Source organism: Bemisia tabaci, chromosome 2 (genome assembly GCF_918797505.1).
Source record: "Bemisia tabaci chromosome 2, PGI_BMITA_v3".
Taxonomy (NCBI): domain Eukaryota; kingdom Metazoa; phylum Arthropoda; class Insecta; order Hemiptera; family Aleyrodidae; genus Bemisia; species Bemisia tabaci.
The window spans coordinates 39,384,377-39,398,518 of record NC_092794.1 but is presented as its reverse complement, the minus strand read 5'-3'; the positions used below and the strand labels follow the sequence as shown (position 1 = coordinate 39,398,518).

The 14,142-nt window shown below is 37.8% G+C and overlaps 1 protein-coding gene across 3 annotated transcripts in view; it reads right to left on the bottom strand.

Annotated features, from left to right (window-relative positions):
* Positions 1–12,829, bottom strand: part of LOC109039198 (uncharacterized) — a 223,966-nt gene extending 211,137 nt beyond the window's left edge. Inside the window, exon 1 of one of the 3 annotated variants that reach the window (XM_072297305.1) lies at positions 12,528–12,829. In XM_072297305.1, the coding sequence (XP_072153406.1) occupies positions 12,528–12,581 (54 nt within the window). In that variant the 5' untranslated portion in view covers positions 12,582–12,829. The remainder of the gene's footprint in view (positions 1–12,527) is intronic. The other 2 variants (XM_072297306.1, XM_072297312.1) reach the window with 2 other exon arrangements.
* Positions 12,830–14,142: the final 1,313 nt, after the last annotated feature.

Sequence of the window (14,142 nt, the reverse complement as noted above, 5' to 3'; positions counted from 1 at the left end):
TTACCGATGGATTTGTACGAAAGTTGATACTCTGGTGGTTTTCAGGTAAAAAAAAAATGGATCTTTCATTAGATTTTTGAAATACTAAATACTTAAAAAATGGCAGCGGGGAAATCGGTGTTATGGCCGGTGATATGGATTTCCCGTCATTTTTTCGCCGCCATTTTAAATTTTTTCGAAATTCGAAAATTTCTGGATAACCCTGTATGGGTACTTTCCAGATATCTTCAGCAAACAAAGGCTGCTAAATTTGAGAAGGACTATGGTGTTTCCATATCTAGCAAAGATTTTTCGGAAAAGTAATTTTTCCATAGAGGCTTAGCTATAGGGAAAGCGTGGGATTTTTACCGGAAGACCGAATTGAGCCAGAAACATGGAGATCGTTTACAAAATTAACACTATAAACTTACTCATATTTCTTGTGCTACTTTTATGTACATTCGAGAAAATAAATTGTTGACTAATGTCATTTGTAAACATTTTGGTAAGGTTTTTTTGAGGGCTTTCTCTTAGAAAACTTATTTCCCGCAGATGAGGAAAAAAAGGCCTGCGAGTACAGAAAACTTGAAAATGTGTGATACGGACTTCGCAAATTTTGCGTTTTAGAGTTTGTCTTATGACGCACTAATTATTATTTTAGAACAGTTTTATTTTAATAACTATTCTTTTGTGTGTGCCTAGTGTAAATTAAACTCTCTCTGAACCTAAAATTCCGCGCAAAGACTCACCAAATTTCGTTCTTGATGAAGAGTTCAACTGGAACTGAGTATTGGAACTTGTCAAAAGCGCTCTCTGGGTGTTTTTACACGCGCATCACACTCGGGCGGACAAACAGTGGAGTGGTGTGCTTTGCGATACATCGATTGATCTGCCATTTAAACCTATGGAAAAGGGTCGATAAACAGAGTGTTCGCGACAAAGAGCAGGCCTCTCCGTGGTTATCTCTGGCAACTATTTTTACTTTTCTCTTCCTCCATTTTGGGACTGGAATGTAAAAATCGGCTATAAGCCTGCAGGCAGTTTTTTTTAAAAAAATGTGTATTTATTTCGGTGATGTGACTTATTTCAGATTCAGTTTTACCGACGAAATCCTAATTCTCGTAGAAAACCTTTCCGTTCTAACAAAATATTTTTCTCAATTACATAAACACTTGCGAATCATACCCTGGTCTTCCTCATAAGCGTTGCCGCTGGCCACGGAAATTCCTTTCACTGCTGCTCCTGCACCGAAAACGTCAAAACGGACACCAAGCGGCCGTGCGGCGCGGCGCGACAACTTCATCCACGGTGCACGGGAGCGCCATGCCTACGTTTTTAGGGGTTAACTGATTAAATACGCCAAAAAGAACGAAATTTTCGTTCTTGGGGTCGCAAATCGTCGAAATCTACGCGAAATGAGTATTCTTACTCACCATTTGACGAAATATTTTAATGCATCCATGAAAGGTGCCCGCGCGGAAGTTTTTTCTTACAAATACGAGCAAATTGTGCGTTGCGTGTCTATGATACGACATAACGGACAAAATGTTCGTCCTAAAGTCTCACAATTTTTGAAAACCTTTCGAAAATGATGTCTGAAGTCTTAAAATCTCATACTGAAAATGTATGCTTTTAAGGCCACTATGGAGCCTCCCCCATATGCTATTGACCCCCTCACATAGAGGAGATCAATTTCATGCGACAAAATTTCTTATACATCATATTGGGCCCGATTGACAACTTTTTTCTAATAAGACCCGCTTCCCCCACGAAATTCGATATTTTTGCTTTACCCTCCCAGCCATCCACCGGATAAGACCAGGGAGAACGGAAACGTTACCGTTGTAAAGAACCGGGGCATTTTGCAAGTGAATGCTACCAGGGAGCGGAGAAAAAAAACACTGCCTTCGTTGTGGTGAAAATTCCCACACAATTGCCGAATGCAAATTAAAAGAAATAGATTGATTATGTTAGAGCTGCGGCGACAGTGGTCACTACAGCCGGGACTGTACAGTGTGCAGTTCAAAGGAATAGAAATGACTCACGGGGACCATCACCAAATAGAAACCGCGACAAATCACCACGAGATAGGTCATAGGAGGGAACAAGGACAGGCCAACCACAATGCCAAATTTGCGAGAAAGCGGGCGTAGCTTTCGGGTATGCAGAGCTACAAGACCAGCTACAGAGCTAAAAAAATGATTAAGCCTCAAAATGCGGATGCTTCTTAGGCAATTCACAAATTCTACAGCATTTTCCGGAGGAAGTTTAAAATGTTCTCGAATATTGCAATATTAAACTAAAATTTTGATTTTCAAGCGAAACAAGTCATTAAAAGGTGTGTCGCCACGTATGGCAACACAATTTGGGTGTAGCGTTTATTGCAATGATGAAACCTCTAGATAGAGCCAGGAGTTTAAAAAATGTCATGAAATTGTTTGCTGAAATTTACTTGAGCAATCTGTTACTGGTAAGTCGTTTTTATTTAAAAAAAAAAAAAAACTTTATTTTTGGGAAAAATTAGTGATTGAGGGGGAGGGGTGTAGCAATAATTCTTTAGTCCTTTCAATTTTTTATTTAACATAATTAAACTTAAAAAAGTTTCCAAAGGTTGAAAAACGTTTAAGGCTGCACTAATGAAGCTCTTGCGCGTGTCAGGAATTTGCGATTTAGGTACCGATTCCTATGTAAAATTTTGTAAGGAAACATGATAGTGCAACTGGTTTTCTTTGATATTAACTCCAAAACTTAAAAAAGCTCTCGAAGTTAAGGTTACAGTAGAGAAGATATCCAACGGCACCCTGAGAGTCCACCTCTACATATCAATACAAACTGGATAGATTATGAGAAAATACATTACAGGATTGCCGTATTTTCAATCATGGAGTTCCCAAACAGAGTGGCAATCCTGTCAATGTATTTGCTCCCTATTATTGCATAGAGAGTTGGACTCTCAGGGTAGAGTGGGATATACCCTCCATTGCAACCTTAACTTTAAGATCTTTTTTGAGCTTTGAAGTTCATTTCAGAGAGAACCAGTGGCACCGTCGTGTTTCTTGCGAAATTTTGCACGAGAAGATGCACTTCAAGGTGATTTGATGGACGCCATGTTTTGTGTCAGAGCGACTTGCGATATAGCGCATCGATTAGTTCCATTTCTTATGCCACTTGTCATTTTCCTTGAATTTTGAGATCGCAATTCTGTTGACAGGAGACTAAAGAATTCACCATCCAATTTTGACTAACAAATTCAGCGTAATGAAGGAGTGGTATTTTTAGAGGAAAAATATCGCATTTCATACTGCAACGATTCGATATTGAAACTGCAATCGCATGCGATATTTTCTCTCTAAGAAAACCACGCCTATAATTACATTGAAGTTTCCTGACAACAAAATTTTGATCTCAAAATTCGAGAAAAATGACAAGTAGCTGAAAAAACTGAGCCAATCGATGCGATATATCGCATGCCGTTTTGACACATAATATAACGTCCATTGAATCACCTTACTCGCAAATCCCTCACGCATGTAAGAGCTCCATTCTACATGATAGCTCAAAAATTTCCAAGTATCATATTTTCTATTATCTTTTATTTCACAATTTCAGTCTTCGGTTACGTAACCAAAACAATTTGGCAGTGCCGCTATATTCCGGACCTCCAGCAGTCCCGCGGGAGGGGCTGATAAATTATTTAATAACTTTGTTAATCGTTATAATTTGGCACTGAGACAAAAAAATTTGAGCCAAAACTGGAAAGATGAAGTTTAATACCATTAAAATGAGTATATCAAAATTGCTTAAAATTGTTGTAGTTTTGTTTTCAAGGTGTTGCAAAGTTAAGTTCATCCTGTGGTGTGAGATCGCCCTATTCGTGTTTGGATCATATTTGAATGCAAAAATCTTTAATTGCAATTACTCTCAGCTCTAATTACAATTTAAAAAAAAATAATTTGACTACGATCAACGTTCGAATAATCACTCAGCTCTAATTGTGATATCATCATGACTAAAACATCATAATGTTGCACTTTTACCAGGGTTCTAGATTGCACGGATGTCCGAAGCATATTACAGACAATCTTTAATCCCGTGGAAATCAGCATGTTTATCAGGTTAATCCGTATTCAAAAATACGCCCATCAGATCATTCGCTCCCCCGTAATGATCTAACGTAGGTTTCCAATTCATCATACCTCGTAGGTAAGATTGAAACGAGCATGCAGCTCTAGTTTTTACTACTGGTGGACGGAATTGACAGCGCCTGGTTGAATAGTGAGGTCGTAAGCATGTCGACAGTGAAGCCACCAGATCACGTGCTCTCGCTCGGTTTGTGGCGTTGCAGACATCCTACCAAACTTTATTTTTTTTAAATGAAACCTATTCAATGTCAAGCCTTAAAAGCTTCCTTAATTTTTCTTCTCATCCTAGTAGCAGCCTTTGTAAAAAAAAAATAAAAAATTGTAAAATGTAGTAAAATTTACATGATTATTTATTTACGACCTGCTTCTGCAGGTCTCATATTCTATTATATCAATTTTACGCAAATTTTAATTCCGTATTCTCCATCAAAGGTAATATTTTTCTTGACATATAATTTTAATTTATGAAATTTCATTTTAATTCAATTAAAACTAATTAATTAATTTAATTTTATTATATAAAATTTCATGTTACTTCAATTAAAACGAATTAATTAATTTAATTTTAATTTTTTATTTTATTTTTAATTTACAAATCACGTAAAACGGGCATAAAATAGCTAAGTAATATTTCTGAATGTCTACTTTTTTCCTATACATATACTCCCTCGAGATACAATTGTATTGATACCACAAAAAAGTCTTAAACTAGCAGATTCTTCCACCTTGTTGGTAGTTAAGACTCTACTATTTCATTTATCATGAGAAGTCATAGCAAAGTCTTGAGTATACTCACACCGACACTATTGAAATTTTATGCTATAGTCCACGCCACGAAAAGTGGCGGGTGAGGGGCGGAGACAGTCGGCCGGTCTAGTCTATCGTTGAAGGGTTGGCGCGCAGGTATTGGCCCGTAGTTTAAACGGGGTAACGACTGGGCCAATACCTGCGCTTCAACCCTTCAACGCTAGACTAGACCGGCCGACTGTCTCCGCCCCTCGCTCGCCACTTTTCGTGGCGTGGACTATAACGACTATTCACCTTACCAATTAGAGGCATTAAGTTTTAAGCAAATTTTCTTTTAGCATCTATACTATATTTAAGGGTTTTTTTAAAACTATAATTTGTATTTACAAATTACGTATCAAGCCGTAACACAAGAACAATATACCTGCAGGTCTAAATTTTTTTACAAATGCAAGATGTATTTAATGCAAGATACTAATCTACAAAATTCATAAATAAATAATTCACCTATTTGCTTCGGTTCCTCCCCGGGTTAGATGATGGAATAGATTATCTTCAGCATAAAATTCAGCATTCTTCGTAAATAGTTTGTTCCCAGGAGAGATGTCCACGCACTACAGCCATCACCATTTTATTAAATATTGCACCACCACTTCTAATGAGCGCCGCTCAAACCAATATTAAATGACTCATTTACGGAAAATATCGATTTTACCAAATACCACTATCACAGCACTTGGGGAGCGAAAAGAAGAAAAAGTAAACACTTACTTAGAGGTTATTGAAAGTGGAATCCACATACGGTATGCGAATTGCACTACTTAGCGAGAGCTTCAATCACAAATATGTATGATATTCCATAAAATTAGGTAGATAATTATTGATGTTGAGAGTTTGCCGTTAACCTCCTGTCCAGGGCTCTTTCAAAAAATTAAAAACTTGCCACAATGACAGGAGACAGACGGACTGTGAGTCAAAGACAATGTGGGTATTCCGGTAGGCCCAGATGATGAGACCAGTTTTCGCAGACATCCATGCGCACGGCCCGGAAAAAATGTAAAGAAAGGAAAACAGGGCATCATGAAATGAATCATTGATACTCTCGGGAAGGAACATTAATATTTACTTACCGTGCCTGGGTACCTTAGCGCTTCAGCTTACACTACTGTAAGAAAGCATAAGAAATGAACTTTTCAACATTTGAGTGATAAAAAGAAGGAGCAAAAATGAACTGAGGCATGTTTATCAGCGCTTCATAACATTCATTTACACAAGGTTCTAAGTATTAACCATGCAAATTCGACTGTTGCACATAGATTGATTTCGTCTGGTTCTTGGCCGAGACATATGTTGTAGTCCTGGTCAGATTGAGAGTGAAATAAATTTCTGCAGACAGTATGGTATAAGGATCAAATTGTTTCCTTTGCTGAGCTGTATGTAAGTCACGAAAACTAGTTCCTGAAACATGACGCAACTTACTTGTAGACAATTTTGAGTAGTCCCAACCCAAATCTTGTTGCCATTTTATTTACCATGACTGAAAGTGCGGAGAGTATGTTGACTTACGTATGTGATAGCCGATTAATGGTTTGCACACAGGTAATAACCCTGTGAAATCAGGGTAAACTTGTTGAGGTTAGGAAGTGCGGACAGACAAGAAATGTGTTTAGTAGCTTATGGATACGGGCTTATGGGCTATGGATAGCTTACGGATAGGGGGCCGTCTATGGGTATTTTTCGTCCCAGGCATTGTTCCAACCATGATAATAAACACTCCTCAAGTCGAGGAAACTCACCGGGTCGGTTGCGCTTCTTCTTGTTTACTCGACCATTACCAATGGGCACTTTGTCCTTGTTTTTCAATATTGTGGACAGGGTGGAAGGCGGAATGTCGAATCTTTTGGCCACATCACTTTTTTTCTCACCTCTCTCGACTGCATCAATAATTTCTCGTTTCTTCCCGAAATCCAGGGATTTATATTTTCCCATTTTTACATTCACTTCTACGCACTTGACATACGCACTAGCCGAATTCGCTGCTTACTAATCACCTGATCAAGCTTTTCGCGGAGGACTCTCGGGACTTGTTTACATATTGACAATCATATCAGCTCCTTCAGGCACCCAGGTACATAAACAGTTGACTTCGAATTATAGAGGGAATGCACCGTCTTATTTCGAATTATAGAGGGTAGACCTTATTTACTTCCCACACTTCGAATTACAGAGGGAATTTTTGCCGCAATTTCGAATTAAAGAGGGTCGCGCCAGCTTAAAAATTTCGAAATAACGAGGGGAGAAAAATACATTGATTTTCTTCGAATTATCGAGAGATTCTCAAGGGAAACGGACTTTCCTTCGAATTAACGAGGTTTTCGAATTATCGAGGTTCGAATTATCGAGAGTCCACTGTATATGGATTCACGTCAAGAGCAGGTAACTAAAATTTGAATTACCATTAACAGGCACATACATAACTGGCTAATTGCTTCGACAAAATATACCAGATTATTAGATGGAAAATGTGACAGCAAAATTGGTTCTCAAGACGCCTGTAGCGTCCTACGACAGCGGCTGAGAAATCTGAAGAATTACATACCTTTCGAACGATGATTAATCTTAGGAGAATGAGTGTTGTCAGGAATCAAAAAAGCAAAGCTGTGTCAAAAAGAATTTGACACAGTTCGATTTGATCTGCTAATGTATAAATTAAAACGAATAGGATTCAGTGAGAAATTTTGTAAATCGCTAGAAAGCTACTTGGTGGGGAGGACTCAGTACGTTGAAATCCAAGTTGGTAATAAGAAATACAAATCAAAGAAGTTGTTGGTACTGGATGGTGTTCCAAAGGGATCTGTGATTGCTGCAATTCTATTTATTTTATTTGTTAATGATATAGCTACATATGTTAAAAGGAAGATTACATTGTAAGCTCTAAAATCATTACTCTTAATCCTACTATTCGCTGATGACATCTTAATGGTTGTCCGCAGTCAATGTCGAGAGAATCTCGAAAAAGACACCTATGTACTCATGAATTACTTACTCCAATGGTGCAAAATGAACTTTCTGAATTTTAATGAAGAAAAGACAGTATTTATGCTGATACATACTAGAATTAAATGTAATTGGAACTTCAATATATTCGTGGATGAAAGGCAATTAGAAGAAGTAAACGCACTAAAATATCTTGGACTCTACCTTGATAATAAATTAAACTTTGAAATGCATTGTGACAAAATAAGATCTAAAATAGCTGCGTCAATTTTTGTCCTGAGGATGTTAAGTAAATTCTGCGTTAAAAAAGTTTTTCTACTAGCCTATCACGCACTAGTCGAGTCTCATATAAATTACTGTATCAATACTTGGTCATGCGCGAGTAATAAACAGATAGAGAAAATCTTTATTCTCCAAAAAAAATCAATCAGAACCATTCTGAAACTGAAACAAGACACATCATGCAGAGAACACTTCATAAAAAATGATATATTAACATTACCGGCCAAAATAATTATGAGTCACTTAAAATTACTGGCTAAAAGGCTGAAGGGAGATAGAGACACATGGGTATGGCACAAGATATCACCAATTTAGCAATTTATCAAAGAACGACGCATATCTCACAAAGGCATGGAAATTCTTTGATAAATTGCCAAATATTATACACGAAAGCATATATAGACCAACATTCGGTAAGCTGGCCACAAGGCATTTAATTGCAAAATGCCCGTACTCAATCAATGAATTTTTGAATGTCAATGAATGAATTTAAGACGATTTGTATGTAAATATGTTTATACCTATCAGTACCTTTATTTAGAAAATGACGTTTTTGTGAAGCCAAATGTGCAAAAAGCAAAAGAATAAAATAAATAAAATAAAATAAATAAAAATAAGATAAAATCAATGATATGGACTTCATTGAGAAGCAATTTGGTGAATTTATCGAAAAAGGTAATGTAAGTAATGAGTAACTGGTTTGACGATGTTCAACGGATGTACGGATAATGGAAAAATGTGTTCCAACAGAGGGAGCCCTCTTTAAAAATTATTCAAATGCTGTGGCCGTGACGTAGAACGCTATCAGTCAATGACAGTGGAGAGAGCTTTGGGCGAACAGCAGATACGTCAGACGTCACTACGCCAATGGCTGGAATGACCCTACTTCATTTGTCTATGTTTATCAAAGTTTTCTAGTTTTCATTATCCGCCAAAGTTCGCGAAGTTTTGAATAAGGCTTATGTGCTTCTTATATACAATATGTTTGTGATCTTCCTCCCAGAATATGTAACGAAAAAGTTGAACAGTAGATTTATTATGTATCGTGCTTTAGCAGAGTTTCGCATGTGTCCCGTCGTCAAAACATGAGGTAAGGTTAGAAATCTCCGACTCATTGAAAACACAATGAAAATGTTTGTGAACATGTAGAACGAAAGGGATATTGAATTCTGATGAATCATTGCAACTATGCGCTCTGAAATATTTTAGAGTTTCAGGAATGCAAGCTCTTCCTTGTTCTATGTCCTCACGCGTTGGGTTCGATCCAGTTTGCAAATACTTCTTCCTTCGATATCATACAACTACGTAGCATGCATGAGAAAAAGATGAGAAAGAAGAAGATGAGCCGAATGATAGAAGAACTCTATTCACAATTCAACCTTTTATACTCCTCCTATTTCCATCTATTATGCTTTACCTATTTTCAGCTATCCCGCAGTCAACACGCGCTTCTCCTGAGTAATTCTTATGAACTATTTTTGAGGCTTACATACAGCTCAGCAAAGGAAACAATTTGATCCTTATACCATACTGTCTGCAGAAATTTATTTCACTCTCAATCTGACCAGGACTACAACATATGTCTCGGCCAAGAACCAGACGAAATCAATCTATGTGCAACAGTCGAATTTGCATGGTTAATACTTAGAACCTTGTGTAAATGAATGTTATGAAGCGCTGATAAACATGCCTCAGTTCATTTTTGCTCCTTCTTTTTATCACTCAAATGTTGAAAAGTTCATTTCTTATGCTTTCTTACAGTAGTGTAAGCTGAAGCGCTAAGGTACCCAGGCACGGTAAGTAAATATTAATGTTCCTTCCCGAGAGTATCAATGATTCATTTCATGATGCCCTGTTTTCCTTTCTTTACATTTTTTCCGGGCCGTGCGCATGGATGTCTGCGAAAACTGGTCTCATCATCTGGGCCTACCGGAATACCCACATTGTCTTTGACTCACAGTCCGTCTGTCTCCTGTCATTGTGGCAAGTTTTTAATTTTTTGAAAGAGCCCTGGACAGGAGGTTAACGGCAAACTCTCAACATCAATAATTATCTACCTAATTTTATGGAATATCATACATATTTGTGATTGAAGCTCTCGCTAAGTAGTGCAATTCGCATACCGTATGTGGATTCCACTTTCAATAACCTCTAAGTAAGTGTTTACTTTTTCTTCTTTTCGCTCCCCAAGTGCTGTGATAGTGGTATTTGGTAAAATCGATATTTTCCGTAAATGAGTCATTTAATATTGGTTTGAGCGGCGCTCATTAGAAGTGGTGGTGCAATATTTAATAAAATGGTGATGGCTGTAGTGCGTGGACATCTCTCCTGGGAACAAACTATTTACGAAGAATGCTGAATTTTATGCTGAAGATAATCTATTCCATCATCTAACCCGGGGAGGAACCGAAGCAAATAGGTGAATTATTTATTTATGAATTTTGTAGATTAGTATCTTGCATTAAATACATCTTGCATTTGTAAAAAAATTTAGACCTGCAGGTATATTGTTCTTGTGTTACGGCTTGATACGTAATTTGTAAATACAAATTATAGTTTTAAAAAAACCCTTAAATATAGTATAGATGCTAAAAGAAAATTTGCTTAAAACTTAATGCCTCTAATTGGTAAGGTGAATAGTCGTTATAGTCCACGCCACGAAAAGTGGCGAGCGAGGGGCGGAGACAGTCGGCCGGTCTAGTCTAGCGTTGAAGGGTTGAAGCGCAGGTATTGGCCCAGTCGTTACCCCGTTTAAACTACGGGCCAATACCTGCGCGCCAACCCTTCAACGATAGACTAGACCGGCCGACTGTCTCCGCCCCTCACCCGCCACTTTTCGTGGCGTGGACTATAGCATAAAATTTCAATAGTGTCGGTGTGAGTATACTCAAGACTTTGCTATGACTTCTCATGATAAATGAAATAGTAGAGTCTTAACTACCAACAAGGTGGAAGAATCTGCTAGTTTAAGACTTTTTTGTGGTATCAATACAATTTTATCTCGAGGGAGTGGTTCAAAACTCAATTGAATAATTAACAAGTTCACTTTTCTTGAGAATTGACAATAAACAGTAAGGCAGTTGCACAGGTAGAGTAATTTTGAGAAATCATAAAATTTAATGTTTTTAAAGTACAATATATGTATTAAATTTCTGTAAGGTCTCTTGTAGGGCACCGCACCGAAGGCTCTATCATTCTCATCAATTATTAAAATGGGGGACCCGTAGGAGCACTGCTCCGCAAGGGACCTCCTCTTTTTATGCGTAAATCAGGATTTCCTTTTACCTTTTTTACTTTAAAAAAGTGTTTTTTCATAAGAAAAATAAGTAAATTTTAATTTTTTTTACGTAAAAGTTCGTAAATTTACATTTTTTTAAATGTAAAATTTACACCACAGTTGACGCCTTCTTGCTAATTTTACATAAAAAAGACATGCATTTATATAGATTTAAGTTTTTTACACGTAAAAAAAACTGAAATTTACATAAATGTATGTCTTTTATATGTAAAATTGGCAAGAAAGCGTCAACTGTGGTGTAAATTTTACATTAAAAAAAATGTAAATTTACGAACTTTTAAGTATAAAAAAAATTGCTACTTGGGCAGTGCAGAGAAAACTCTGAAAAATTGAAGGAATGGTAATGTGATAATGGAGATGTTGAATGTGTGAGGAATTTGCGATTTGACCGTTGATTCTTACGCAAAAGTTCGCGAGACACACAATGGTGACACTGGTTTTCTCTAGAAACAACTCCCAAGCTCAAAAAAAGCTCTCTAGTTGAGGCCAAAATGGAGATGATATCCCACGCTACCCTCAGAGTCTGCCTCTACATCCAGACGAACTCTCCATGCGAATATAGGGAGCAAATATATTGACAGGGCTGGCACTTTACTTGGGGACTCCAAAACTGAAAACACGGCAACCCTGCCAATGTATTTGCTCCGTATCTGTGCATGAAGAGTTTGTCTTGATGTAGACGTGGACTCTCAGGGTAGCGTTGGATATCTCCTCCATTTTGGCCTCAACTCGAGAGCTTTCTTTGAGCTTGGGAGTTGATTTCAGAGAAAACTACTGGCGCCATCGTGTTTCTTGCAAACTTTTACATAAGAATCAACAGTCAAATCGCAAAATCCTCACACATGCAACATCTCCATTGTTCTTTTTCAAAGAAATAAAATCAGAGCGGAGAGTTTTAAACACCGCAAACGAGATACATGGTCTGGCAGTTTCGACGTCGATGTGCACGTTGATTAGTACGTTGCCGCGGTACACTTTGCATAAATCATTTTTATCAGTTCAGGCGCGTGACTTGAAAAAGCGTGGGATTTTCCTTTAAAAGAAGTAAAGGTGATAATAAAATAAAAAATTCCATTCTTCACCTGTAAAATTTTACGCGGTAGAGGTGAAGAGTAGGATGAAAGCGGCTGGGACATGTTTGTTTTTGGGGAGGTTTCTTTAAGCTTTTGAGTTCCTTTTTGACGAGGACACAGAGGTGAGGAAGGAGGAGCTGACGCAGGCAGGGTAGGTTTATCTGTTGTTTCATCATCGGTGCAACTGCTTGTATCACCTTCATCGCTTGAGTAGTCCGAGAGATTAATGTTGGTGGGCTCATCTGCACTCGAACCTTCTTTCACCAATCTGCTCACAATTTTTGAACGAAGCCGCTCCTAAAACCCTGGAATTATATAAAATATTTTGATCTGCGTGTACAAAACCCTCAATTATAATTGCATTCACTCTCGAAAATTGTACGTTCAACCTATGGGAGTACCAGTGGGTGGAGTGTTTTCCAAAGAGAAAACAAGAGCCGTAATATAAATTGCGGACCGAGTGGCACTCTCCACTTTTACGAGTCGTCTGTGATTGGCTGATTCGCCAGGCACCCACTTTCTGGGGATCTTATAGAACATAAAACGGGGATCATTTTTCATCGATGATATTTCAAAAATTTAGGTATGTGTCGAGAATGATTTCAGAAATCAATCCTCCATATTTTTCTGAAGAGATTGATGGGTAATACATGACACTTTTCTTAAACACACCAAATAGCTCGACCTGGAATTTAGTTTTTTTAACTTGAAATTGGACGTTCTTGTATCAAGAAAAAAGAAAATATCTGGTCGACCTATCCGGTGTGTTTGAGAAAAACGTGTCTGGGTAACACCCATCAACCACTTCAGAAAACTCTGGAGCATTGATCTCTCATATCTCCGGCGCATACATTTTTCCCTTTTAACAAAATATTTTCGATAGGAATGTAGTCCAGATGTGGCGGATCAAAATCCTACGAACAGCGGAGAAATTGGGGTGAACGATTTTATTATTTTAAGTTGTTCATTTGGGCATTAAGAACGCTCACCAAAAAAACTAAATGAATAAGACGTGCTGAACCTAGGAGAGGGGAGGAAAGGATCAACTTGGGGTATTTTTTCTTGACTTGAGTGCTTTAAAGGTTGTTTTGAGCGCAAAAAAAGATTGCATTCGATTTGAACAATCGTGAAATGCCCAGAACAATGAGTGTACCTAATATTTTAGATCCCCTCGCCACCCCTCCCTTCCAAATTACGTTATTTTCTACCCAAAAATCGAGGTATTCCCATCTGTAGTGGTATTCATATTGGATTCAATGCAGCAATGGTCATATTTACTTTAAAAAATCTCAAAACTTGCAACAAAAAGAGCTCTAAATGCTCTTAGTCTTGTTTGCATTACCGCTCCACCCCCAAAGACCCTTACCACCTCCCCGACTATTCTTCCCCTTTCCCTCAAGTAGGTTATTTTTCGGCATTTAATGGCTTATATGGAAAAATGATCAGGTACACTCAATGTAAAATGTCCCAGTAGAATTATTTAAAAAAGTGCGTAAGCCCCATGCAGCCCCCTTCTTCCCCCTCCTTCCCCCCTCCTTCCCCCACTCCCTTGAAAAATTATTTTCAACTCGTCCGAATTTACTCTTGAGGGATGACACTGTGTAACTGGACATAAGGTAGAAAG